Below are 27448 nucleotides of genomic sequence, written 5' to 3' on the forward strand. Positions count from 1 at the left end.
AATATCTATTGGAACAGCTATTTAAATGGACAAAAGGGTGAGAGCTGGGTGTTCCAGACTCCAAAGGTCAATAACAAAACTAAGGCACCTAGGCCAAAATAGAACAAACAGCAAAAAATAGAAGCAGTGAGAGCAGATGAGACTCTGGTGAGCTGACATCTCTTGTGAAAATGGGAGACACTGCAGCCTGCACTCTGCTCTGCTTTGTAGGGCGTGGTGCCTCATCACCACACCTGTGTCAATTACAAGGGCGGCCATTTTAATAACATGGAAAACAAAAACAGGAAGAAACAGTGTGTCAATCAAACCACCAATTAGTGACAACACACTACAACCACAATGTGAATATGCATCACAGACAGTAAGTATCCCTTCACCATGTGAAAGTAATACGTAATAAAGAAGTTGTGCCTGCATTATCCCACTGTCCCCCCCTAGATGGCGGCCAAACTCAGTCTAGAGTACTCTAGCTGACGTGTCACTCTGGTCCCTGTTCCTATCTCCTCGTGGCTCACGGCGGCCATCTTGTCTGCTCAAGTTTTGTTGACATTTCCCCTCATCTCATCTGTCTCTGTGCCTAATGGCTATTCTCTCAAACAAACAGCCCGTGCTCCCTCTCTCTGTGCCCGTTGCCTATCTTATCAGCTTGTTGATGTTCTGGCTAGGAATGTAAACATTCTGCCCTGCTAACACGGTCTTCAAAACAAACAATCTGCCTCTCTGCACTGTCGCCTATTTACTCACCTCGCCATAGCAACGACAGACCCCGCCCCTCTTCTGGTTACTAGGTGCCGCTGCCATGACAACTGTTTATAACCTTTCACACCATTAAACGTTTCATTAAGATGAGCCTCTCTCCCTCCTGCTCTGGGCCTACACTCTCTTATCTATGTGTTCTTCCAAGGAATTCAAAACATTCTCTCGCTGGATATACTCTGATACTCTGATAATTTGGTTCTAAAGATACTATCCCACACCCACTTCTATCCCAAAACTACGTATTGCAGCTTTACGTTAACTTGAGTGGTTTGTCTTGTTCTATCATAGTTACATTTAAACTTGTTGAGTCGCATGTTTTGTTCTATCATAGAACCATAGTTACATTTAAACTTGAGTGGCATGTTTTGTTCTCCTCTCGCTCTGTTCCCTCTGCCCTGCCTCTGAAAGCCCACAACTAGGAGGGACAGCCTTTCAGGTCCAACACATGACTGCACCACACTGCTTACAATATGTAAGGTACATTTTATTTGTTTCCTTATTGTACTTTAACCCTCACCTCAACCTTTCTAGGGAAATAGGATGCGCTGCCCCTGGATTCTTGCTTGCCTGTTCTGGTTGAGAATCTGACTGCTGTCTTTGTATCTTCCACTTGTGGTACTGGTTCATTTGTTGGAAGTGTAGGGACATTAATTTTATTAATTAATTAATTTACCAGGGACAATGCACCTTAATCAACATTTTCAGTTTCCACATAAATGTACTGGAGTTTGCCAATAATGAGTTCATTTTCATCCCTAGTCTCTGCCTCACATGCTTGTCTTTTCTGGTGTGAAGGAAACGCACACGAACAGATACTATAGAAATGTGACCATTAATTTGCTACCGTCTGTTTTAGTAAACTTTAGAGCATATTGCTTTTGACACTGGTGGTGTTCTGCTTATCACCTGTTGAAATGCACGTGTGGCTGCCTATTGCTTAATAACAGCGCTGTAACTGAGGGGTACAATTCCCTGACTGTATTGTTAGATATGGTATTTAATACCACTACCTCTTGTACTTTAACTTCTGGCCATCCAGTACATGATATAAGTATGATGAACACTTTCCCACCTGATGAAACGAAGTCCACACAAATGTACAAATCGAATATTTAATATAGCAAAAGGTATATACAACGTTCACTTGTTTACACTTATGATTTGAAATATGCACTTGTATGGCAAATGAGTATTCGTAGGTAAATCAACATTGAATGTCCAATCTCTGGTTACGCAGGGAGTAAGTATACAACCTGGATATTTAGGAACTATAGCGATGGTACTTAAATGATTATAGCTGGATATACTAAGGGGGGGGGGGTCCCGCTGGTTGTAAGACAGTAGGAGGGGGGGGTTAGAGAAGCCGCTGGCGGTATCCCATCTTGCCGACGATTTCTTGGGAGAATTCAAAGTCTTGAACACGGTGCCCACAGAACCTCGGTCCGCAGACGAATACAGCTGGACCCTCTGGTGGACGGTAGCTGCCGGTCCACAACGGAGAGACGTGAGGCGACCTCACTGGTGTAGAGCGCCGTCTCACCTGGAGTCCTCTCCGGGGGGTAGTTCCAACACTCCGCAGTGTTGGCCGTTATCCATGGAATAATCAAAGCACCCAAAGCATAATCCAAGCCGTGGAAGGCTCGCCGTCGTCCGGGTAGAGTAATCCAATATACAGGTCCAGTCGCCCTGGCCCGGAGCTCCTCGGATGCAAGCACCACTAGGGGTCTGCCCAGCCTGGTTAAGCGTCCAGATAACGTCAGGAACGATGGGGGTACTGATAACTTTAGAACTCTAACCGAACGATGCACCATACATAAATAGACTATTATTAGCTTAATAGAATACGTCCAACTCGACGGTATAGTGCCAAACTATGACTATTCAACTATTAATCCATACGATATCTCAATGCCTATTCTGAGGCCAAGTAGGCCTTACTACACCACACGTGCGTCGTGGGTGAGGCTTCGCGTCTGTCACTCTGTTGGAGGGTAAAGAACTGGACTAAAAGAAAGTTCTACTTTACTTGCGCCATATATATATGCGCTATGAACAAATAGTACCATTCGTATTTCGCCAGACGTATTCCTACGCGGAACCGGGGCTTGCCACGACATGTTGGGCGGCACGATTGAACTTGAACCTAGGGGTATGGCAACCTGGCGCCAGGTTCTCGTCCAATGGTAGAATTAAACTATTATGGGCTGTTTAGTAGACTAAAGGGATATTCAGTGCATATTGTACAAGGAATATACAGGGGATATCAAACGATATACAAACACTATTTAAATATATATATATAAATAAATATATATATTCGGTTTAATCTGATCCTTCACAACAGCCGCCCCCTAATTAGTCCCACCTAATTAGCTAAGCAGAGACAGATTAACCGCACTGTCTACCACTCAAGGTCCGCTGTAAGGGTCAGTCAACTCACAAAGTCATGGGGTCATGGTCATCATCGATAGTATCTGGGAGTCGGGGCAGTTCTATGAGCCTCGCCACGGGTCGTGTGTAGGTGCGCCCTTGGACGAGTACTTCAGCTGCTCGGACCTTGCCATCGGCACCGGTGATCACTTTGCTTACGCGGCCAGCCGGCCACATAGCTCTGGGTAGTGACTGGTCGATAATCATGACGACTGTTCCTTCTGTCAAATTGTCTCTCTCTTTTACCCACTTCTGGCGGGTCTGTAGAGACGGTAGGTAGTGGAGTAGGAAGCTGCTCCAAAACTTGTCGGCTAGTACTTGACTGTACCTCCACATTCTTCGGCCGTTCGCTTCTTCAGGCCTGTACATTGTCTGGGGTAGCGCGGGGTCCAGCCGCGCCATTAGGAGTGTGTTGGGGGTGACTGGGTCGACATCTGCTACATCACTGGAGACGTAACCGAGGGGCTTTGAGTTCAATACTCCCTCGATCTCCGTGAGGACTGTCATTAGGACTTCCTCCGCCACAGTCTGGGCCCCAAGCACGGCGTACAGGGCTGTCTTTATAGAACGTACTTCTCGTTCCCAGGTTCCACCGAAGTGGGGTGCGTTCGGGGGATTAAACTGGAAGTCAATCTGGGATGGAGCGAGGTGGGTCTTAAGTTCTGGGCCCATAGCTTGGAAGCTCTCTCTCAGCTCTCTTTCTCCGCCTTTGAAGTTTGTCCCGTGATCAGACAACAATGTAGACGGTTTTCCTTTCCGTGATGTGAATCTTCGGAAGGCCATAAGGAATGAGTCTGTGCTCATGGTCGGAAGGAGCTCGATATGTATCGCTCTGGTGGTCATGCATTTGAATACAATACCCCACCGCTTCTCGGTTCCTCTTCCTCTCTTTATATACAACGGGCCAAAGCAGTCCATGCCTGTGGAGTGGAATGGCTTGTCGCCGAGTCGGAGGCGACAGGGGGGTAAGTCAGCCATCCGTGGTATGCTGGGCTGCGCGCGCCACTTACGGCAGTCTAGACAGGTTCGCTGGAAGCGCCGCACTGCTTCTCTCCCTTGCAGTATCCAATAACGACGTCTGATCTCCGCGAAGACTCTCTCTGCTCCTGCGTGGTGTACATCCTCGTCGTATTTCTTTATGATCAGCTCTGTGACCTTGTGTCGGCTGTTCAAGACGATCGGGTACTTAATATCATCCGGTAGATCGGGGGCTCTCCGCAGGCGACCACCCACTCTGATGAGATTATGGGCGTCACTCTCTGGTGCCAGGTGGAGCAGTCTGCTGTCTGATGGGACGGGGTTTCCTCCCTGTAGACAGTCTAGCTCATCGGGGAACGAGTCTCTCTGGGCTCGTTGTAGTAGAAGAAGTTCTGCTTCTTCGTAGTCAGCTGCTGACATGTCAGTGGTGGACTGAATCTCTGGGTGGTGCCGCAGGAATGTTCTTTGTTGCGCACTCTCTAGGGTAGTGCAGTCATCTATGGTTCTGTGCACCGGAATGGTGAGTTCACGTTGGATTAACGTGGCTAGATGCGCTCCTGCTAGGGCTGCGCAGAGCTCTAGACGTGGGATAGATTGTTGCTTACGTGGGGCTATTCTTGAGCGGGCCAGGATGAAAGCAGTGTGTATCTTTCCTCCCTTCTCTTGGGCACGCAAGTAGGCCACCGATCCATAGGCTACTTCGGAGGCGTCGCTGAAGACGTGTAGATCAATCTCGCATGTCTCTGGCCTCACTGTGGATGGGAAGTAGCTGCGGCGTATATTGACGCCTGGGAGTGAGCGGAGTTCCGTCTCCCACTCTCTCCATGTTGAGGCAAGGTGTGCGGGTATTGGGTCGTCCCAGCCCTGGTCCTTGTCCCATAGTGCTCGTACAATCATCTTTGCCCTGGTGGTGTAAGGTATAATACATCCCAACGGGTCATATTGTCTGGCGAGTGTTCTGTACACACTCCGTCTGGTGGTCGGTATCGCCGTCGACCTTCCCTGCTCTGGAGCCAAGGGTTTGTGTCTATAGTGGAGCGAGTCTGTTTTGAAGCGCCAGACTAGTCCTAGTGTCATTTCTTGGGCTTCTCCTGGGATGGTCGCCATCCAGGTCTCGCTGCTGGCAGCCTTGTCCGCGGGGGAGAGGCTGCGCAATACGTGCGGGTCACTGCTGGCCCACTGCCTGAGATCAAAGCCGCCTTTGATCAGGGAGGCGCGTAGCTTGATTAGGAGAGCCTCGGCTTCTTCTTGAGTCGAAACGCTTTGTAAACAGTTGTCCACGTAGAAACTGTTCTTCACACTGTGTTGGACCTCTTCATCTGCTGTTGGGTCCTCTGCGACGTGTTTCTGTAGTGCAAATGTAGCACAGCACGGGCTGCATGTGGTTCCGAGGGGGAGTACTTCCCACTGGTAGATGGCTGGGTTCTCATCTCCGATCCTCTCTCTCCATAGGAACCGCAGCAGGGGCTTGTCCTCCTCTACTAGTCTCACCTGTAAGAACATCCCTTTGATATCCCCGCTGATAGCCACCTTATTCCTGGCGGAAGCGCAGTAGCACGCCTAGTAGGGAGGGGCCGAGTGTGGGGCCGGGCAAGAGCTCTTTATTCAGATTTTGGGATCCGATCTGGTAGCTGCAGTTAAACACAATGCGATCCTTGCCGTTGTGATGGACCTTGTGATGCGGCACGTACCATGATTCGGTCGTCTGATCGGCCTCTTTAATGTCAATCTTTGTTACGTGTCCCGCTGTGATTAGCTTCTCAATCTCAGCGCGGTACACACGCTCTTGAGCGGGGTCTTTGGCTAGGCGCCGCTCCGTGTTCAATAGATAGCACTCCGTGGCGTCTTTCTTTGCGTGAAAGGTGGGCATTCCCTCTCGCCTCAGGAGTGGAGTTGCGTATCTCATCACTCCGCCGACTGTGACTCTCTTTGTCCCCTGCTCGAGTAGGTTGATGGCGTAAATGTCTTCTTTAGAACGAATATCTTTCTTTTCGTTCTTAAAGGGCATTGTCTCTAGTGTCCATAGCCTCTCGACATGCTGCAGGAGAGTGGTGTCTTCTTCTGTCGTTCTGGAGTGGAGGCAGCTAGTGCTGCTGTTCGGTTGAGAGATTTAGCGAGGGGGCCTTGTAGGGTCCACCCTAGGCGGGTCTCGACTGCTGCAGGACAGCCTCGGGGTCCTGTATGGACCCGGTCAATCGGGACTATGAGTTCTGCATGGTCGGAGCCTATCAGCAGGGTCGGGGTAGCGCCGTCTATGAGCGGGATAGGTAATTGGCGCAGGTGCACATATTTATCCATCAACTTGGCGACAGGGTAGGTGTACTGCGATAGTCCTATTTCTTGGCTGGTGAAAGCATTTGTAATCTTATACCGTCGCTCTGGCTGCCCATTTGCTGCGATAGTGAAGGAGACATTCTCGCCCTTTATCGTCTTTAAATCTCTTCTTATTGTCCGAATCGTCATTTCGTTCTTGCTCCCCCGCAGTCCCAGCTGGGCCGCAGCGGACGCGAGCAGAAGGGTCTTCTCTGACCCGTCATCAAGGACGGCGTAAGTGTCCATGACTTTATCTTGGTAGCTCAATGTCACACGGACTACCTTTAAGAGCACTTGGGCGCCGCTGCTGCTGGCGGGGTCAATGTACATGACACTTGCCTTGGTGCCGCTCGATGGTGCAGGTGGAGGCCGTCTTCTGTTACTTTCGTGTAGTATATCTAGATGGGCTCCGTCGCACCGACTGCACCTTTTCTTTAGGCGGCATTCGGCTGCCATGTGTGGCCGCGCACATCGGTAACAGCGCCTGTTGGACTTTATCCATTGACTCACTTCTTCTGCATTCATCTTTGTGAATAGGTCACATTGTGACAGCCAGTGTTCTTTCTCACAGTAGGGACACGCTATCTTCCACTTCTCTTTTCTCGAGGGGGTGCTGTGACTCTTACTGCTCGGTACTGACTCTGATTGGTGCATGACAGTCACCGATCTTCTTCCATCATTTATTCTCCTGGGTCCCTCTCTGGAGCTTGGCGTGCTCCGCCCGAATGTATCCAGTCGTAAGCTGCTGACTTCTCTCGCCAGGAAGTCGGCTAGATCAAGGAGGGATGGTTCGGGGCCGTTGGGATCCCGGTAGTCTCTCTGCTGCCTAAAGCGCTCCTGTCTTGCGGGTGGCAGCTTCTCCAAAATCCTCTCGACGTTAGAGTTGGCGTATAGCTCATGCATGCCCTTTTCCCGTTGCGCTCCCAGCATCCCTACCAGGGACTGCACTTTGATTGACAGGTCGTCTAATGAGCGATTGTCTGTGGCTGGGGGTAGGCGATCAATATGCCTTATCTCTTGGATTACGTAATCCCATATACGTCCATATCTCTGGTCCAGCGCCGCTAGGGCCGCTGTGTATGGTGTCGAAGAGGTGGCATAGGCTAGCGCTATATTGTGCGCTCGCGGTACTTTCAGGTGCTTCAGTAATATTGCATACTTGTGGCGTTCATCAGCGACATCCACCATCATTGTCTCTAAGCACATCCGGAGCTCCGTGTACTGTGCTCGACTCTCATAGGCGAAGTCTGGAAATGACGGCGTGGCAATGTATGACGCCGTGGATGGCTGATACATCGGCGAGCGTTGGGGGAGAGACCTCCTGGGCGAGTCCCCTCTTGCGCCTCGCTGTGGGCTGGTACTGACAGGGTACCATGGCCCGCTGGTCCAGGTGCTATTCCTCGGGGCTGGTCGTGCGTCGTGCTCACCCGTGAATAGAGTCGGGGGTCTGTAGCGCAGCGCCGCGGGGGTATAGCCTGGGCTGTACTGGACCTCCTGGTCCGGTGGAGTACTGTGCTGTCGTCGGGCTTGGTTTTCCTCCTCTCCCTCTTCTTCCTCTATCAGATCTTCCAGATCCTGTAATCGTTTATTTAGCTTCTCCGCAGTGTATGCCGCTCCTTCCTTGTAGCTGGGTCTCGCTTGGACCGGTCTGGGAAGGGGGTCTGCGGGGGGTATAGGCTCGGTCTGTTGGTCAAGTTCAGGGTCGCTTGCTCGTTGAGGAGACGCTGCCCTTGACTGTTGTCTCGACGAGTTCCTTGAACCCCTGGCGGAGGGAGAGGGTGTTGCCTTGCGGATCAGCTGCTCCATTAGCTGCGCTTGTAACTTGTCGCGCTCGACTTCGCGCTTGGTGAGATCTGCTTCTCTTTGGGCACCGGCAGCGGCGCGCTGGGCGTCGGCCCGGTCTCTTGCCATATTCTCTTCCGTCTGAAGGCGTCTCATCTCCAGGCGTGTGCGCTCATCTTCGCTCCGTTGCTGCGCCTGGAGTTGTTCGCGCTCGCTGAGCGCCTGTGCTTGGAGACGGTCGCGTTCACCCTGAAGTCGATCGCGTTCGGTAGAGGCTGTCAGGCTGACGAGGAACGCCTGTTGTAGCATCCTCTCCGCTTCGCTGGGGGAAGGCGGTTGTGGAGGTGAGCCGCTCCTGCGTGAGCCGCTCCTGGGGGTACTCGTTGGGGAGTCCTGGAGCTCTATTTCCTCGGCGCTCTCCTCCTCTTCTTCCATGCAGAGTTCTCTCTCTGTAGGGTTGTCTTCCTCCCGGGGGTGGTCGGGGACTACTTCTTTGGTAGTGGCGGGGGGTAAAGGCATGTCAGCTCCCTCCTGGTCCCCACCGTGAGCTTGGTCAGTTACATTAGGACCTACTAGGGCCTCTGTGGTCGGGGAAACCTGGTCGTTAAGGTCAGACATAATTTTACTTTCTACTTTTACAGCGTTTACCGTTTGTCGAAGGCTAGGTAGTTGACTGACAGTGTAATCCTCTAAGTACTGAGGTGGCTGTCGTCTGCGCCGCGGGCGTTCTAGGTTAGGAGGACCGTTTCGTGGAGTGTTCATCATAGGCCATTTCAATATTAATAACACTATATTAATATTACACTAGTTACCCTCCGGCTCGAAGGACCAATTGTAACTGAGGGGTACAATTCCCTGACTGTATTGTTAGATATGGTATTTAATACCACTACCTCTTGTACTTTAACTTCTGGCCATCCAGTACATGATATAAGTATGATGAACACTTTCCCACCTGATGAAACGAAGTCCACACAAATGTACAAATCGAATATTTAATATAGCAAAAGGTATATACAACGTTCACTTGTTTACACTTATGATTTGAAATATGCACTTGTATGGCAAATGAGTATTCGTAGGTAAATCAACATTGAATGTCCAATCTCTGGTTACGCAGGGAGTAAGTATACAACCTGGATATTTAGGAACTATAGCGATGGTACTTAAATGATTATAGCTGGATACACTAAGGGGGGGGGGGGGTCCCGCTGGTTGTAAGACAGTAGGAGGGGGGGGTTAGAGAAGCCGCTGGCGGTATCCCATCTGGCCGACGATTTCTTGGGAGAATTCAAAGTCTTGAACACGGTGCCCACAGAACCTCGGTCCGCAGACGAATACAGCTGGACCCTCTGGTGGACGGTAGCTGCCGGTCCACAACGGAGAGACGTGAGGCGACCTCACTGGTGTAGAGCGCCGTCTCACCTGGAGTCCTCTCCGGGGGGTAGTTCCAACACTCCGCAGTGTTGGCCGTTATCCATGGAATAATCAAAGCACCCAAAGCATAATCCAAGCCGTGGAAGGCTCGCCGTCGTCCGGGTAGAGTAATCCAATATACAGGTCCAGTCGCCCTGGCCCGGAGCTCCTCGGATGCAAGCACCACTAGGGGTCTGCCCAGCCTGGTTAAGCGTCCAGATAACGTCAGGAACGATGGGGGTACTGATAACTTTAGAACTCTAACCGAACGATGCACCATACATAAATAGACTATTATTAGCTTAATAGAATACGTCCAACTCGACGGTATAGTGCCAAACTATGACTATTCAACTATTAATCCACACGATATCTCAATGCCTATTCTGAGGCCAAGTAGGCCTTACTACACCACACGTGCGTCGTGGGTGAGGCTTCGCGTCTGTCACTCTGTTGGAGGGTAAAGAACTGGACTAAAAGAAAGTTCTACTTTACTTGCGCCATATATATATGCGCTATGAACAAATAGTACCATTCGTATTTCGCCAGACGTATTCCTACGCGGAACCGGGGCTTGCCACGACATGTTGGGCGGCACGATTGAACTTGAACCTAGGGGTATGGAAACCTGGCGCCAGGTTCTCGTCCAATGGTAGAATGAAACTATTATGGGCTGTTTAGTAGACTAAAGGGATATTCAGTGCATATTGTACAAGGAATATACAGGGGATATCAAACGATATACAAACACTATTTAAATATATATATATAAATAAATATATATATTCGGTTTAATCTGATCCTTCACAACAAGCGCAGCAGTGCTGCTTTTGCTTCCGCGTTTTCCCTGATTGGCTGCGCCATGCCCCGCGGCAGGCGCGGCAACCGCAGAGCGGAGCGGCGGAGCGGCAGAGCGAGCGGAGCGGCAGAGCTTGCGGAATTATGTAACCGCCCTAGTTTAGAGAGAGAGATTTTCATTCGGCGCTTCAGCTCACCTGGCAGAGCAGCGGTCCTGCGGTCCTGCGGTCCGTTGTTGACGAGTTCGAATCCCATCAATTTTTTTTTTTAACGTGATTTTTTTTTTAACGTGTATTCTTTCGCCGGTTAAGGTTAGGCATGGTTAAGGTTAAGGTTAAGGTTAGGCATTGTTTCGGAGTTGGTTAAGGTTAGAACGGTTAAGTTTAGGTGCTGTTAAGGAGCTGGTTAAGGTTAGAGTTTGTCTTAGAGAATGGCAATATTCTTTCTATGGTTAAGGTTAGGCATGGTTAAGGTTAAGGTTAGGCATTGTTTCGGAGTTGGTTAAGGTTAGAACGGTTAAGTTTAGGCGCTGTTAAGGAGCTGGTTAAGGTTAGAGTTTGTCTTAGAGACAGCCTATTTCCGCACTGCCGCTCTCCCGCGTTGCCGCGGTCACATGGTCAAATTGTCACATTCTTGCACTGCTGCGCTGTTAAAAAGCAACACGCCGTGTGGCTGCTGGCTGTAAGGATGATTTTCATGCTGCCATAGTGAAGCGTCTCTATATATTAGTTTATAAACCAAATATACATTGAAAAACTCTCTGATTCCCCCCCCTATGATTCTAATAACCCCAGAATCATAAATCATTATTTGGTTTCTCAATTAATTATACCCAAAAATAGGCCCCCTCCTGGTTGTCATGCGACGCGCTGTCATGACAAACGCGTTTAACCTTTACACACATTTTCAAAACGTTTCATTCACTGTCAAAACCTCCATCGCGCCCTGTGCTATCTCTGTTGTGTCTTCAATCGGAATTCAAAACAAACACCCTCGCCGGCAGTGTGCTATCCTTAACCACCGTTCTATCACCGTCTTCTAAACCAAGCCATGCACATTTCGCTCTCTCTGACCCGGCACCGTTTTAGCTGTGGTCATCTCCCCCCAATCTATACATCACATACATTGAATAAACCCCGTTTTCTCTTGATGTGTTAATGTCTAATTTACAACAGTAATACATACATCTTATTCCTCTATTTTATTTTATTTTATTTATGTTTCCCTGTAGTCCTACTATAACCACTGTGCATCTGTCAGTGACAGAGGAGAGTAAAGGCGCTCCCATAGTCCAGCAGACTGTACACAGAGCAGACTCCGCGGACGTCCGCGCGGACTCTTGAGCTTTGATCTCAGCGGACAGCAGACCCACAGGTGGGAAGCTCCTATTTTCTGACGCGCGGACATCCGCGCCGCTGACTTGGTGTCACACAAAGACATCGAACTGCATTTAATGTGACGCCGATCTGCATTTTACTCTGAACACTCGCTCCGTGCCAAGAGAGATGTTTGAATGGCTTTTCTAAATGAAGTGTGTAAAATTGCCAGTTTTATTTCGAAATATTGGAAACGGAGATAACATAGAATGTTATCTCCGTTTCCAATATTTTGAAATAAAACTGGTGCTTTTATTTCATGCAATGCGTGTCTTTTCAGCACCACGCGCGCTGTCCACCTCAAGCCTATACGGTACATTGCATCTCGCTGCCTATATACCTGTTATTCAAGTGCGTAAAACTGCCCGTTTTATTATCGAAATATTGGAAACGGAGATAACATACTCTTTATTTTGACATCGGATGACGACGACATGACAGAAGTTGAACAGCGTGGGGACAATTGTGTAAACTGGCGCGTGACATCTAGGAAATTGGTCCACGGAGGTCCGCTCGACTATGAAGGCTCAAAGAGTCCGCGCGGACGTCCGCGGAGTCTGCTCTGTGTACAGTCTGCTGGACTATGGGAGCACCTTAATAGAGCTTTTAAACAATAAACAACAACAATAAACAATATGACTTGCTGCAAAAATGAATCCTTGGCCCATGATTGAATGAGTTTGAGACCCCTGGTCTATCCCTTTAAAAAAAAAATGTACTTTTACTTTTCAGTACTTAAGTACTCTCAAAAGTAGGATTTTTTTTTACTCTTACTCATAAGTGTGTTTTTGGCCAGCTACCTTGTTAATTTGATTGTTTACTATAAAACAAACTGAAACTGGACACAAGCCCTCTGTCTGGCTTTTTGTGTCATCCTTTTAACATGAACATGTATTATTAATGTACCTTGCGCCGCAGTACAATGTACAAAATGTTAATAAAGTGTGAGGAAACAAACTGGAGACTTCAGCACAGGATAAACTAGGGATGGGCAAAAATAATCCAGATCGACCGATCACATGATATGTACTCGAGTACTCGCGGAGGAAAACGCTGTGTTTTAGACCTTTATTTTGAAAACCCACCGCTCCGTCTTTTCCGGTGTTCTAGACTTTTATTTTGAAGCCCACTGACCGGACCGGAAGTATTGTTGTGTGATTATCCTAGCAAAACCTATGCGCGGACCACTTGTCTCTTGTCTCGCCCGGTTCTGTGTTTTTGAGCTAATGATAAAACAAATGTTGAGATTGTTGGTGAACAACTAACTTTAGGTTAGTTTTAACGTTAGCTACTAACGTTAGATGCAGCTACTACAGGCAATCAACGATGAGGAGGAAGCGTCAAACCCGTATATACTAGAACAGTAGCCCTGCGGTGCGTAGGCACGACTCGAAACTACCCGTTATAATAAATTGATTCATGTTTAACTCGTCCCCGTGTCCAGTCCCTTGACCAGCCCCACCCGTTTATTGTAAACAATGATGCATGTAATTGTATTAACGTTATTCTGCGTCGTAGCTCCGCTATACGTTGTATTCATTTTGTTAGCTATTTAGCTAATGTTGTCAGCACTGAACGAGCACCACCAAACATTAGATCTTTAATCTTCATTGAGCAGTCCAGTTTCTCCGGCAGTAGCGAGTAACCACTTGGGTCTAAAAAACAACAAACGTTACACTACCCATAACGCTACTTGGTTAAAAGGAACAACACTATTGAGAAATGTAGTTAAGCTATATGTGGCTGGCGTTGCTATAGGCGAGCTCAAAATCATTGCATTCATTTTAATCATCCGGCAATTAATCGATTTATTTATTGTATGATAGCGCACATAATTCCAGTGGGTCCTTTTAGACCTAGTGTCGTCTCTCTATGTGATACGTGCTCGTATCTCTGACCATATGCCTGTTTTATTTTCCACTGTTGTCCCTCTTTGACTACTTTTCACTCTGACCCACTCCACTTCACCATTGCATGCTAACATGTATTCCCACTGCACTGTATCTGTGCTGTACAAAGACAACACATTCGACCCTAATATCACAGACATGTAGGATAGTTCTATGTATTGATCACAGACATAAGTGTTAATTTATGTAAATATTGATGAGTATTTTGGTGGCTGGTACAATGTGATGATGAGAAAAAACAGTCCTCTTTTGTATTGGGGAGAGGTGATAACAACCCCTGCGTTTATAAAAAAAATAATGCCACATAGCCGTCTCGACTAGGAACATGCATGGATCAAGCCTGTTCTAAATAAATCTGATAGGGTTTTCTTTTTCCCAATGGAAATATCTAATGAGATTCGTCCAACCAGAATAATGAGAATATTTCAACCAAAATAATGAGAATATTTCAACCAAAATAACGAGAATATTTCAACCAAAATAACAAGAATATTTCATCCCCTGTCACAACGTGCCTGTATGTAACCATGTGTGTGCGCTATACTCTGCCTGCCATCATCATGTCCTCAGGTCGATGCCTCCCCGCCGTGCGTCCAGTCAATGCGCTGAGGGCTCCGTCCCGCCTTGCAACTCTGCTCGCCATTGTGCCTTTTTCCTCTCAAATTCCTCCCTATAGGCACAATCCTTATGCCAATGACCGTCCTGGCCGCATATAAAACAAACACCAGCAGGTTTGCGCTGCCTCTTTCTCGGGATGCCCCTCGGGATGCTCTGCCCAAGCTGTGAGACAGTTCTCACCAGGGCTAACTGTGATTGTCCGACCGTTGTTATCAGCGACAATTGTGACCGCTCCGTCAGCTCCTGAGCATGCAGCCTCAGCATCTCTAATTGCCTGGCCAATTCATCTGCTGTTATTGATCCAGCCCCGTGTGTGGCCGTTGACACAGGCCAGACCGTTGCGGGTGGTGGTCGCTCCGGAGTTGATGGTCGTCGGCGAGGCCGTTGACGTGGCGGGACAGCCGGTGACGCACACGGAAAGGCACCGAGCCCGGAGTCAATCCCCGGGCACACCGCCGTGGGAGAAGAGAAAGAGAACAAAGTGTTAGCTTCTTCCCTCACACCCCCACAGGCCGCTCCCTGCTCCTCTAAATTGTCCACATCCTCCATTCTTTTTTTTTGATCCACTTTTTCTCCCATTTTTCCATATTTTCTCCCATCCCAATTTTCGTATCATCCAATTCAACCCTCCCCTGTCACGAACGCTGTTTCTTGCCTCCCACAAGCCGGCTGCAATGTGGACTAAGTCATACATAGCACGAGTCCCCTCCGGTACTTGAGGTAACAGCAGTCGCATCTTTTCACCTGCGCAGCTCGATCTCTCAATGTCGAGGAGTAACGCGTGGGAGGCTCACGCTGCCCCCGACACTTCCTGATTCTACTGCGCAGGCGCACCAACCGACTTGTAGGAGTCGCTTGTTCACAACGTTCGATCCCCACCCTTCAGTTTTCCCTCCCCGTAATACGGCCAATGTGTATTACTGCGGACGACCAGCCAAACTGAAAAAAAATGTGGAGAGCTGGATTCGAACACGCGAATCCTAGCGTCTCCACACTGGTGGCGAGTGCCTTGCCCACTACACCACCTAGCCGCCCTCACATCCTCCATTCTTTAACACGCTTATTTTCTCTTAACAGACAAAAACAAAACAAAAATAAAATATGTGGCCCCCAAAAAATGTGTTTCCTCTAAGCACTCGGGGAAAAAAACCTCTGTGAAACAGCATATTAACAACGCCCTATCCTATTTCTTTTCAGAAAAACTGCAGTTTGACCAGATAGGTGGTAGAAACTAATCACACAACACAGCACCTGTCTCCCCTCTTGGTATTCCCCACGCACAGACTCACTTCCCGCCTCCTTGTGAAAGAAAAACCAAAAAAAAAACAGAATCAGTGCCTAAAAAGATAACCCACGCCTTGTGTCTAAATAGTGGGACTTATTGCATGAACTCCCGTAATTCCCAACATGCTCACAGTACACTTTGTACACACCTACAATATCGGATACAAATGTAATTCTCGCTAATTACCAGAACGTACCCTTTAAATCCAAGTGATCAGAGGAAACAAGAGGGTTACACACAAAAAGAAAAACTATGTTCTAATGTTAGACACCCTCTAGACCCAGAACCCCAAAAATAACTTCAAACTCCCACTCGCATCCCCATAGGTTTACCTGTCAGAGTTGACAAGACAGCCGTAGACAGGCGTCCCCCTTCTCCTTGTTTTTTTCTCAGAGGATCACCACTCTGTGTCATACGCTATCTGGTCAATCTAGACGCCCTAATCTAATCGTAACCTAACTACTTTATAGATGCAAAACAAAACCGCTTTAAACAGAATGCCAACAGCTCACCGAATGTTCCCCACGCATTCCCAAGGTTCAAGCCGGAGGTGACAGCCAAACGGACGGCGCAGCTGGTTCTCTCCCCCCCCCCCAGTGCGCGGAGGAGTTTGAGACAGGGCAGCGCTTCCCTGGAAACCCAAGATTCACCCTGTCTGCAGAGTCCGTTCCGCGGCCACCTCGACTCCCATCGCTTTAAAATCTAATAAACTAGTTAAAAAAAATATCCCATAATTTCACTCGTCGCAATCTGTAATGGGAAATATTAAAGGACTAAACGATGAGCCGTTTACAAATCATTCTGAGTCATTATTAATGATAAGAAGAAAGTTTATTTAACAATAAGAAGAAAGGTTATTTCACCGCGGCCACGTCTGAAAGGACAGTCTATAGTCAGAGACAATATGTTAACCCACTAGCGTCTGGCCATAGACTGACGAGAGTGCTGTTTCAGACATATGTTAAATACACAGTTGTCAGTCATAACATAATATCAGATATGATGATGAAGGTAAACAAAAATGGTTCTCAGTCACTGGGAGCAACAAAAACTTTGTTATGACTGGTGGGATGTCAGAGTGTGTTCTTAAAGAGACATACACACATTAACCAGTCAAGCTGGTCATACTGAGAGTCAAGCTGTATAACATGATATCTCAACACAGATCTATAAGAACATGATAATATATTTCCACGACACCATCATGCTAGAACCATCTAACACCTAACCATCATGCTAGAACCATCTAACACCTAACCATCATGCTAGAACCATCTAACACCTAACCTTTTTACATTTCTTTTTTCAAGTCAACCTTTTGGACACGGTACGACAACTCTGGTCCACGTATCCCACTAGTACAAGTTCAATTCATATTTGCATGCAGGCCAGAGGCCAGGACAGCACTCCAAACTCCAGTGGATTTGTTGTTAGACACATGTTCCTCCTAGTGGCTGGAATTGAAAATAGCTTTTCAGTCAACACAGTTCCACCAATGACGCTGCATATAAAATAAAATATAAAGAACCCACAAAACATTATTTGGTGTTTATGACAACATCCCTAATACTAGCTGCTTGTTTTGTTCTCTGTCAACCTCTGTCTGTGTTATAGGCCTTTCGGCAGGGGTGTAAAGTACTTCGTTACAATACTTAAGTACTGTTTTGTGGGATTTGTACTTTACTCTAGTATTATTAGGTTTGTATACTTGTACTTTTACTCAATTACATTTCAGAGAAAGAAAACATACTTTTTACTCCTTACATTTAAAATGCAGACCTACAAAGTACAAATCTCGCAGGTCCAACCATTTTAATTGGTACATTTGTTTCTCTGGCCGAACTAATGTTAACATTATTAATCCTGCGGCCGCCCTTTACTTAAAAACAGAAACTTTCAGACTTTTACTCAAGTGTGTTTTTAGCCAGATGCCACTCTGACTTTTACTTGAGTCAGATTTTGAGACGGTACCCATACTTTCACTTAAGTATAATTTCTGGGTACTTTTTACACCCCTGCCTTTCGGTCAACCTGTGCCTGTGTTATAGGCCTTCCAAATCAAATAACTCCATAAGGGTTTTGTAAAGTTCAAATTGCTCTGTTATTTGGAACAGTCACTTCATTATAAGCTAAGCCTATAGGACAATATATGTAAGTGCCATCTTCATGACATTATTTCTATCCCAGTTAAAGAAAAAAAGATTTTTTTGTTGTTATGACATGAACAGTTTTGGCTGTACTCCAAAGTGCTTACATTTCGATGTACAGATCTGGCAACAGCCAAGATGTGTTATTTTATACAGTTTACAATAAGCATAAACATGAAACTATTGTTTTTAATGTTATTTGATGATTTTGAGACAACATGTCATGCACATGGCTAAGATGGGAAAAGACGACAAAAATACCTTTTAGGAGCCTTTAAAAAATTATTTGTAACAATTGTTCTGCCTCAACAGGTGCAGCGGTCACTCTGCCTCCGGGGGAACTTCATAAACCTGCTTCCAACGACGCCAAGAGCAGCTCTGCTTCAGGAAGCAGCGCGTATTGATGATGATGATGATGATGCTGCTGCTTCAGGAGAAGCTCAAAGCTGATTTCATCTGGAACATTCAACGCAGAACGACAACATGATCCTGCAGAAAACCAGATCATCTTCCGTCTCATTTTGTCTAAAAGTAGAGTGGATTTAAGCAGAAACAGAACGCTTTAACTGAAGACAGAAACCATTATGCCATTGTGGGGAGGCGTTTATCCAAATCGCCTTACAGCACAATGAGTGCGTTTTGTATGGACGGCCCCAGTAGGAATTGAATCCTTAAGCACAGCAGTATTCGTGCCACACTACTATAAGGGGAAATGGAAGCTCAATTGGCTCCAATGAAAGTGGAAGTATGGGTCAGTGTTTTCAAGAGTCCAAGAGTGGTGATGCGAGCGTTGGTGAGAATGCTAGCCAAATGGCAAATGACGGTGAACCGATTAAAGTGTTTGAAAATCTTTTTAAGATGACATTACCACCATACTTACTATTAAACTCTTATTTAAATCATGTCTCATGACTTTACATCAAGTTGCCCATTATTGAAAATACGTTTCTTGCCCTTGTAAACGGTCACCGACTTTGTTCTCTACATTGCCAGCAAACAATGAAATACTTTTATGACATGTGAAAGGGCATCAAATAAAAAAACAAAATAAAACGTTATTATTGCTTATTGCAACATGTGCTTTATTTATGAATGAAATCAATGGGGATAAGGAAACTGAGGGAAATCAATCTGGGTTATTTTCTATTATACAACAGGTAGGTCCGACCACGCATTGTGATTGGTCGAGTGTTCTAAGCCGTGAGTATATCCAAGATACACTCACGGTTAGATCACCATGAATATACCACTGCGCTGGCTTTAGTTAAATCACCATGAATATACCACTGCGCTGGCTTTAGTTAAATCACCATGAATATACCACTGCGCTGTCTTTAGTTAAATCACCATGAATATACCACTGCGCTGTCTTTAGTTAAATCACCATGAATATACCACTGCGCTGGCTTTAGTTAAATCACCATGAATATACCACTGCGCTGGCTTTAGTTAAATCACCATGAATATACCACTGTGCTGGCTTTAATTAAATCACCATGAATATACCCCTGCGCTGGCTTTAGTTAAATCACCATGAATATACCACTGCACTGGCTTTAGTTAAATCACCATGAATAGACCACTGCTCTGGCTTTAGTTAAATCACCATGAATATACCACTGCACTGGCTTTAGTTAAATCACCATGAATATACCCCTGCTCTGGCTTTAGTTAAATCCCCATGAATATACCACTGCGCTGGCTTTAGTTAAACCACCATGAATATACCACTGCGCTGGCTTTAGTTAAATCACCATGAATATACCACTGCACTGGCTTTAGTTAAATCACCATGAATATACCACTGCGCTGGCTTTAGTTAAATCACCATGAATATACCACTGCGCTGGCTTTAGTTTAATCACCATGAATATACCACTGCACTGGCTTTAGTTAAATCACCACTGCGTTGGCTTTAGAATGTTGTAGAAAGTTTCAACTGCCATTCATCAAACGGAAACTGTCAACATGACCTACTCCGCGGACGTTACGTTTGATTTAACGTACCCGTTAAATACGTCTCCATTATAATTGCAACTCTACAGTTTTGCGTTTCGTTTTGGACTAATCCATCCAAACCTTTGTCACAGACACATTAAAAGATACATTTGTATTAAGAATGACATCTGGAAGACTTGTCGATCACTGGAATGTATGAATAAGGTGAAATTACAGAGAATAAAACAAAGTGAACTCCAAAAGCAGCTGTAAAACAACACTTTATAAAAAGATGTTTTGAATCCATCTACACCCATTATCTTCGTTCACAGGCTTTCTCCCACTCTGTTCATTTAGCCTCCGAAAGCAGTAGTTTTGAGGATGAAAAGCGAAGGGTACTTTTTTTAGTCAGTTGATGACAAGCTCTCTCCACCAGGGGGCAGTGCGGGGACACGACTCGGGTGTTTCACTTTTCTACAGGTCCATTCATTATTGATTGATTGATTGAAAACTTTATTAACAGATTGCAGAATGGGTACAGTACAGTACAGCTCAATACATACAATTGTTAAGGGGATGCAGACCAGAGAAAGACTTTCGTTTTGTTTACATCAGGGTCCCCCATTTTCAATTCATCATAACATATGACATACATGACATACAGATAGACAGTACTGCTACATCTATACATTTATGACATACCAGATTTGCAAATACAGTACTGTTTGTGATACGAAAAGAGTCCAGAAAAGAGAGTATATACATTTGATGTAGAAACTGTACATTGGAGGAGGTTGGGTAGGTGTGGGGGGCTGTACATTGGAGGTGGTTGGGTGGGGGGGGGGGGGGGGGGGGGGTAGGAGGGGTGGGTGGGGGACACTGTACAACTGAACAAGCAAAACTGTACATTGGAATATTGACAAGACCATACTTGGTAATTTACTGTACATTGGGGGGGGTTGTGTTAGGACATTTACAGGGGCCAGTTTCGAATTGCAGTCTCCCGTAGGTGTTTTTTGAAAGTGGGTAGTGATTCACATTCCTTTACAGCTTTGGGTAGGGCGTTCCACATTGATGTTGCATAATTGCGAAACGTGTTTAGTCCCTTGTTTGAGCCGAATCTGGGTTTAACATGATTTGTGGAGCTCCCTCTGGTGTTGTGATTGTGGTATTCACTGACCTTTGGGAAGTATTTTGACATGTACATGGGTACCTTGGTCGTGTAGTGTATCTTGTAGACCAGGCCCATTGCAAGTTGCTGTACTCTGTCGTCTACTCTAAGCCATCCTAGGTTGTCGAAGTGGGCAGGGGTGAGGTGGGTTCTAGGAGTAAGGTCAAGCAGTAGTCTGACCAGTTTGTTTTGAGATGTTTGTAATTTTGTTTTTAGCGCCTTTGAGGTGCTTTGGTACCATGAGGTGCAAGCATAGTCGTAGTACCCTTGAATGAGTGCTCCTGCCAGAGTCTTCAGGGTATTCTTGTTTACCAGTGAGGAGATCCGGTACAAGAATCGTGTTCGTTGGTTGACTTTTTTTATTACATTGGATGCCATTTTGTCACAGGAAAGATTTGCCTCTAGGATGGAACCCAGGTAGGTAATATCTTCTTTCCTTGTGACAATATTGTCACCCACTGTAACTGAGAAGCCGTCAGTCTTGCTGAGTTTGTTATTTGAACCGAAGAGAATGGACTCTGTTTTGCCCATGTGTAATGATAGTTTGTTATCAGCGAGCCATATGCCGATTTTGCCTAGTTCTGAGCTGAGGGTTTTTTCAACCTGTAACTTGTTCTTGTCAGAGACCAGCAGGGCTGAGTCGTCCGCAAACAGGAACAAGTTGCAGTCACAAGCTGACGACATGTCATTTGCATAAATTAGGAACAGTAGCGGACCTAGTATGCTTCCTTGTGGAACACCACAGCTCACTGTGAGGGGGGGGATAGGGTACCGTTTACCTCCACCATCTGCTCTCTCCCCTCCAGGTAGGATTGCATCCAGCTCACTGATAGACTATCAAAACCAATTGCTTTTAGCTTGTCAATCAGAATGGTGTGATTGACAGTGTCGAAGGCCTTTTGTAGGTCCAGCATGACCATGCCGCAGTATTTGCCCGCATCCACCTCTTGTTTGATGTGGTCGTTTAAATAGAGAAGGCATGTGTCAGTGGAGTGGGATGTTCTGAAGCCAGATTGGAATTCGTAGATTAGATTTTTTACCGCAAGGTATTTTTCGACCTGTTCGTATACAATTTTTTCCATGACTTTCGAGATGGAGGTAAGGATAGAAACAGGGCGGTAGTTGCCAGGGTCTAATTTACTGCCTTTTTTGTGCAGGGGTGTTACTCTCGCAATTTTGAAGTCCTTGGGGACGTGTCCCTGTTTTATGGAGAGGTTTATTATGTGTGTGATGACTGTGGTGATGGCGGCTGCTGAGTCTCTGAGGAACTTGGAGGGGATGTTGTCATGGCCAGTGGCCTTGTTAGGTTGGAGGGCACTCAGTTTTTTGAGTACCTCATCTGTTGTTACCATTTCCAGTTTGAAGTCGTCTTTGTGGACACCCCTAGGTTCTTGTAGTATGCTACTATGTGTTCTACCCCATACTGCCCTGAGTGGGATGGTAGTTTGTTTACCAGTGTTGTGGCTATGTTTGTGAAGAAACTGTTTAAGTAATTGGCTACATCCAGCTTGTCTGTGATGAGCGTGTTGTCCGTCTTTGTTTAAGTTTGAGAATCTAGTTTTAAGTTTTTTTTTACTGCAGCCTAGTTGGTTATGGAGTAATTTCCAAAGTTCACGTGGTTTGTTTCCGTTTTCCTCGGTTTTGTCATTGATGACATATTTTTTTGCTGTTTTGATCATGGAGTTTACGTCATTTCTTAGTCTTATCAATCCTATGCTTCTCACTTTTCGGAAAAACAGAAAACCACATATTACATGACGCGAAGTGCTCACTGCTAAAGCTACAATAGGGTGGTTACGTCATTGCTCAGTTTCCGGCCGGTCCACCTCGAAAAATTGCAACATATTTCCCCATTTCTAAATCGTCTCGTTTAAAACAAATAAAGCATGAACATTTGCTAGCCAAATGGCAAATGACGGTGAACCAATTAAAGTGTTTGAAAATCTTTTTAAGATGAAATTACCACCATACTTACTATTAAACTCTTATTTAAATCATGTCTCATGACTTTACATCAAGTTGCCCATTATTGAAAATACGTTTCTTGCCCTTGTAAATGGTCACTGACTTTGTTTTCTACATTGCCAGCAAACAATGAAATACTTTTATGACATGTGAAAGGGCATTAAATAAAAAAACAAAATAAAACGTTATTATTGCTTATTGTAACATGTGCTTTATTTATGAATGAAATCAATGGGGATAAGGAAACTGAGGGAAATCAATCTGGGATATTTTCTATTATACAACAGGTAGGAACGACCACGCATTGTGATTGGTTGAGTGTTCTAAGCCGTGAGTATATCCAAGATACACTCAGTTAGATCACCATGAATATACCACTGCGCTGGCTTTAGTTAAATCACCATGAATATACCACTGCGCTGTCTTTAGTTAAATCACGATGAATATACCACTGCGCTGTCTTTAGTTAAATCACCATGAATATACCACTGCGCTGGCTTTAGTTAAATCACCATGAATATACCACTGCGCTGGCTTTAGTTAAATCACCATGAATATACCACTGCGCTGGCTTTAGTTAAATCACCATGAATATACCACTGCGCTGGCTTTAGTTAAATCCCCATGAATATACCACTGCGCTGGCTTTAGTTAAATCACCATGAATATACCACTGCACTGGCTTTAGTTAAATCCCCATGAATATACCACTGCGCTGGCTTTAATTAAATCACCATGAATATACCCCTGAGCTGGCTTTAGTTAAATCACCATGAATATACCACTGCGCTGGCTTTAGTTAAATCACCATGAATATACCACTGCGCTGGCTTTAGTTAAATCACCATGAATATACCACTGCTCTGGCTTTAGTTAAATCACCATGAATATACCCCTGCGCTGGCTTTAATTAAATCACCATGAATATTCCACTGCTCTGGCTTTAGTTAAATCACCATGAATATACCACTGTGCTGGCTTTAGTTAAATCACCATGAATATACCACTGCGCTGGCTTTAGTTAAATCAGCATGAATATACCACTGCGCTGGCTTTAGTTAAATCACCATGAATATACCCCTGCGCTGGCTTTAGTTAAATCACCATGAATATACCACTGCACTGGCTTTAGTTAAATCACCATGAATATACCACTGTGCTGGCTTTAGTAAATCACCATGAATATACCACTGCGCTGGCTTTAATTAAATCACCATGAATATACCCCTGCGCTGGCTTTAGTTAAATCACCATGAATATACCACTGCTCTGGCTTTAGTTAAATCACCATGAATATACCACTGCGCTGGCTTTAGTTAAATCACCATGAATATACCACTGCTCTGGCTTTAGTTAAATCACCATGAACATTCCACTGCTCTGGCTTTAGTTAAATCACCATGAATATACCACTGTGCTGGCTTTAGTTAAATCACCATGAATATACCACTGTGCTGGCTTTAGTTAAATCACCATGAATATACCACTGCGCTGGCTTTAGTTAAATCACCATGAATATACCCCTGCGCTGGCTTTAGTTAAATCACCATGAATATACCACTGCACTGGCTTTAGTTAAATCACCATGAATACACCACTGCTCTGGCTTTAGTTAAATCACCATGAATATACCACTGCACTGGCTTTAGTTAAATCACCTTGAATATACCCCTGCTCTGGCTTTAGTTAAATCCCCATGAATATACCACTGCGCTGGCTTTAGTTAAATCACCATGAATATACCCCTGCACTGGCTTTAGTTAAATCACCACTGCGTTGGCTTTAGAATGTTGTAGAAAGTTTCAACTGCCATTCATCAAACGGAAACTGTCAACATGACCTACTCCGCGGACGTTACGTTTGATTTAACGTACCCGTTAAATACGTCTCCATTATAATTGCAACTCTACAGTTTTGCGTTTCGTTTTGGACTAATCCATCCAAACCTTTGTCACAGACACATTAAAAGATATATTTGGATTAAGAATGACATCTGGGTGACTTCCGGTATGGCGGGCATGGAGTGAGACGTGTTTTCCCTCTCTCCCTCATGTTTCTTTTTATTTCCGTATTTTAACACTCCAAACGTTCACAGTTCTTTTTATATTCTATTAGCGATACAGCTAACTAACCAAAAGGCTTCACAAAGATGACGTCCAAGACTCCAAAGCCAAAAAGGGGCGATGTTCACAGAGAGGAGGAAACTGACGAAGTTGTTAGCAAGGCCTGGCTAGCTACCCTGCTTGAAAATCCATTACCACTCTGGAAAATAAACTTGACAAGATTCAGTCGGACGTGGCCGACAACGGACAGAGGGTCAAGTCATTGGAGGAGAATGCGGAACTTGTAAGCGAGAGAATGGTGTTGCTGGAAGCTACATGCGCCGAACTGAGCGCTAGCCATGCTAGGCTAAAAGCTAAAGTCGAGGACTTAGAGGCCCGGGGGCGTCGGAACAATCTCCGAATCATTGGACTACCAGAGGAAATTGAGGGCCCAAGACCAACACCCTTTTTCGCTACTCTTTTATCCCAGGTTTTGGGAGCAGAAACCCTCCCTCCGGAGTTGGACCGTGCACATAGGTCGCTGGCAGCTAAGCCGAAGCGTGGTGAAAGGCCTAGACCCGTTATAGTCAGGTTCCACAACTACCAAACCAAAGAACGGGTGATCCGGGAGGCCAGAAAGAGAAGGGCAGAGATGCTGTACAACGGTCAACAAATTGCTTTCTATGAGGATTATACCCCGGCTGTGTTGGAACAGTGAGCACCGTACCGCGAGGTGATGGCACAACTTTACAAATGAGGGCTGAGGCCTAGTCTTCAATATCCAGCCAAACTGATGATTACGGAGGAGAATGGGGACAAATTACGCTTGATGACTGTTGGCGATGCTGAAAAGTACCTCAAGGCTAAGCTAGCCTAGCGTGGACGGCTATCTAACGAATACCTAGGGGTAAGCTAACCTGGCGCCGGCAGCAATGGACAAGGAATGTAGAATGCGAGACTGAAACTATAGACATTGGTTGGGCTAAACTGGTCAGTCACAGTAGACCTGACACTTACACTTCATGGGGAGATGCTATTGTCATTAATCGGACTGGCTTTTGAAACAGAACTTTATGCTTCCCATATAGCCAACGCTGATTCTATTTACACTTATTTTTATTTATTTTTTAATTCTTTATTAGCTCTTCTTTTACATGTGTCTCTCTCTCATTCAAATTAAGATAAGTAAAAACAACACAGGCAGTGTAAACAATTAGGTCAATATAATTTACCATCTAACTAGCTGAAAAAAAAATATTCACATTATTCACAGGTTCACATAAGGTGCAGTATGCATAAGGTAGTGTTATAATTTACTATCTACTGAGTATACATTATTCACAGTATCCACTGAAATATACATTATTCACAGTATCACAGTATCCACATAAGGTGCAGTATGCCTAAGGTAGTGTAAGTTGTCCTCCTTGGGTTCCTATAAGTCCCAGGTCAATGTCTGGTAGCAGTCGCTGCCCCCTGTTGTGGAGCCTGGAGGCTGCTAGTCGCTGCCCACTGTTGTGGAGCCTGATGGCCGCTGGTATGAAGGACTGTCCGAGGCGGTTAGTTGAGTGTCGGGGGGGAATGAGTCTGTGGCTGAATGAGCTTCTCATCAAATTGTAGACGCTCCCTCTGTTTAGAGGCTGCAAGATAAATAGATTGGGCCAGTTTGACTAGATAATGAAGGTTCTATGTACATGTTTCAGTAGTACTCAATGCGCTGATAGAAATGTACAGAGACTGGGCTTAAATTTATTAGACCATATACCTAGGTCTAACAGACACCTCGGGGCCAAATGAAACCAACACCAATAGCAATAGACATAATTACGACATATTAAATGTGCGGCTGAACTTATAGACTTTGGTTGGATTACATTGCCCAGTCACAATAGAGTGGCCACCTATACCTCAGAAGGGTAATATTATTAATGTCAATCAGAGTGACTCCTTTAAAGGGAACCTCATGTCACTCAGGTGGCTATAGCCATGACCTTGTGACTAATAGTATGCCGTTTTCTTCTGCTTCCTATTTTGTAACTTTTGTTATTGCCTTTTTATATATAATTTCTTTTTTTTGTGTGGATTTTTATACATGACTCTCTATGCAAGATGAGCCTATTCAAGTTGCACATGCTCCTCTTACTGTTTGAAGGTCTCAATACAAACAAGCCGGATAGTATTTACTGGGTAGTGGGGGTTTTGTATGCATGTTTCAGGAAGTACTCAGAGTACTGACTGAACCGACCCAAGTTGTACATGCTTCTTTTTACTGTCTGAAGATACAGGTCTCGAATGTAGCTAAACACACTACCTTTCTATACATATTTTAGGTACATATTGATGTCCCTGATTCGTGTAACCCCTGTAACTGCATAGACCTCTTAATTATTATTATTTTATTCTTTCATTTTTTTTTATCTTTTTATTTTAAAGAAAAAAAGTTGTGTGCCTCTTTTTCAACTCTATCAAGGTTTCGCAATTGTTATATCCCTAGTTGGCATGATAGCAGGGGCTAAAGAC

At 45.4% G+C, this 27448-nt stretch overlaps 1 protein-coding gene across 1 annotated transcript in view; it reads left to right on the plus strand.

The window, feature by feature from the left end:
* Positions 1–18184, plus strand: part of bfsp2 (beaded filament structural protein 2, phakinin) — a gene marked incomplete at its 5' end in the record, with an annotated part of 67058 nt that extends 48874 nt beyond the window's left edge. Inside the window, one exon of the mRNA XM_084312980.1 lies at positions 18125–18184. Within this exon, the coding sequence (XP_084169106.1) occupies positions 18125–18161 (37 nt within the window). The 3' untranslated portion in view covers positions 18162–18184. The remainder of the gene's footprint in view (positions 1–18124) is intronic.
* Positions 18185–27448: the final 9264 nt, after the last annotated feature.

This window comes from Notolepis coatsorum (genome assembly GCF_963971535.1).
Source record: "Notolepis coatsorum genome assembly, chromosome: 4".
NCBI lineage: Eukaryota > Metazoa > Chordata > Actinopteri > Aulopiformes > Paralepididae > Notolepis > Notolepis coatsorum.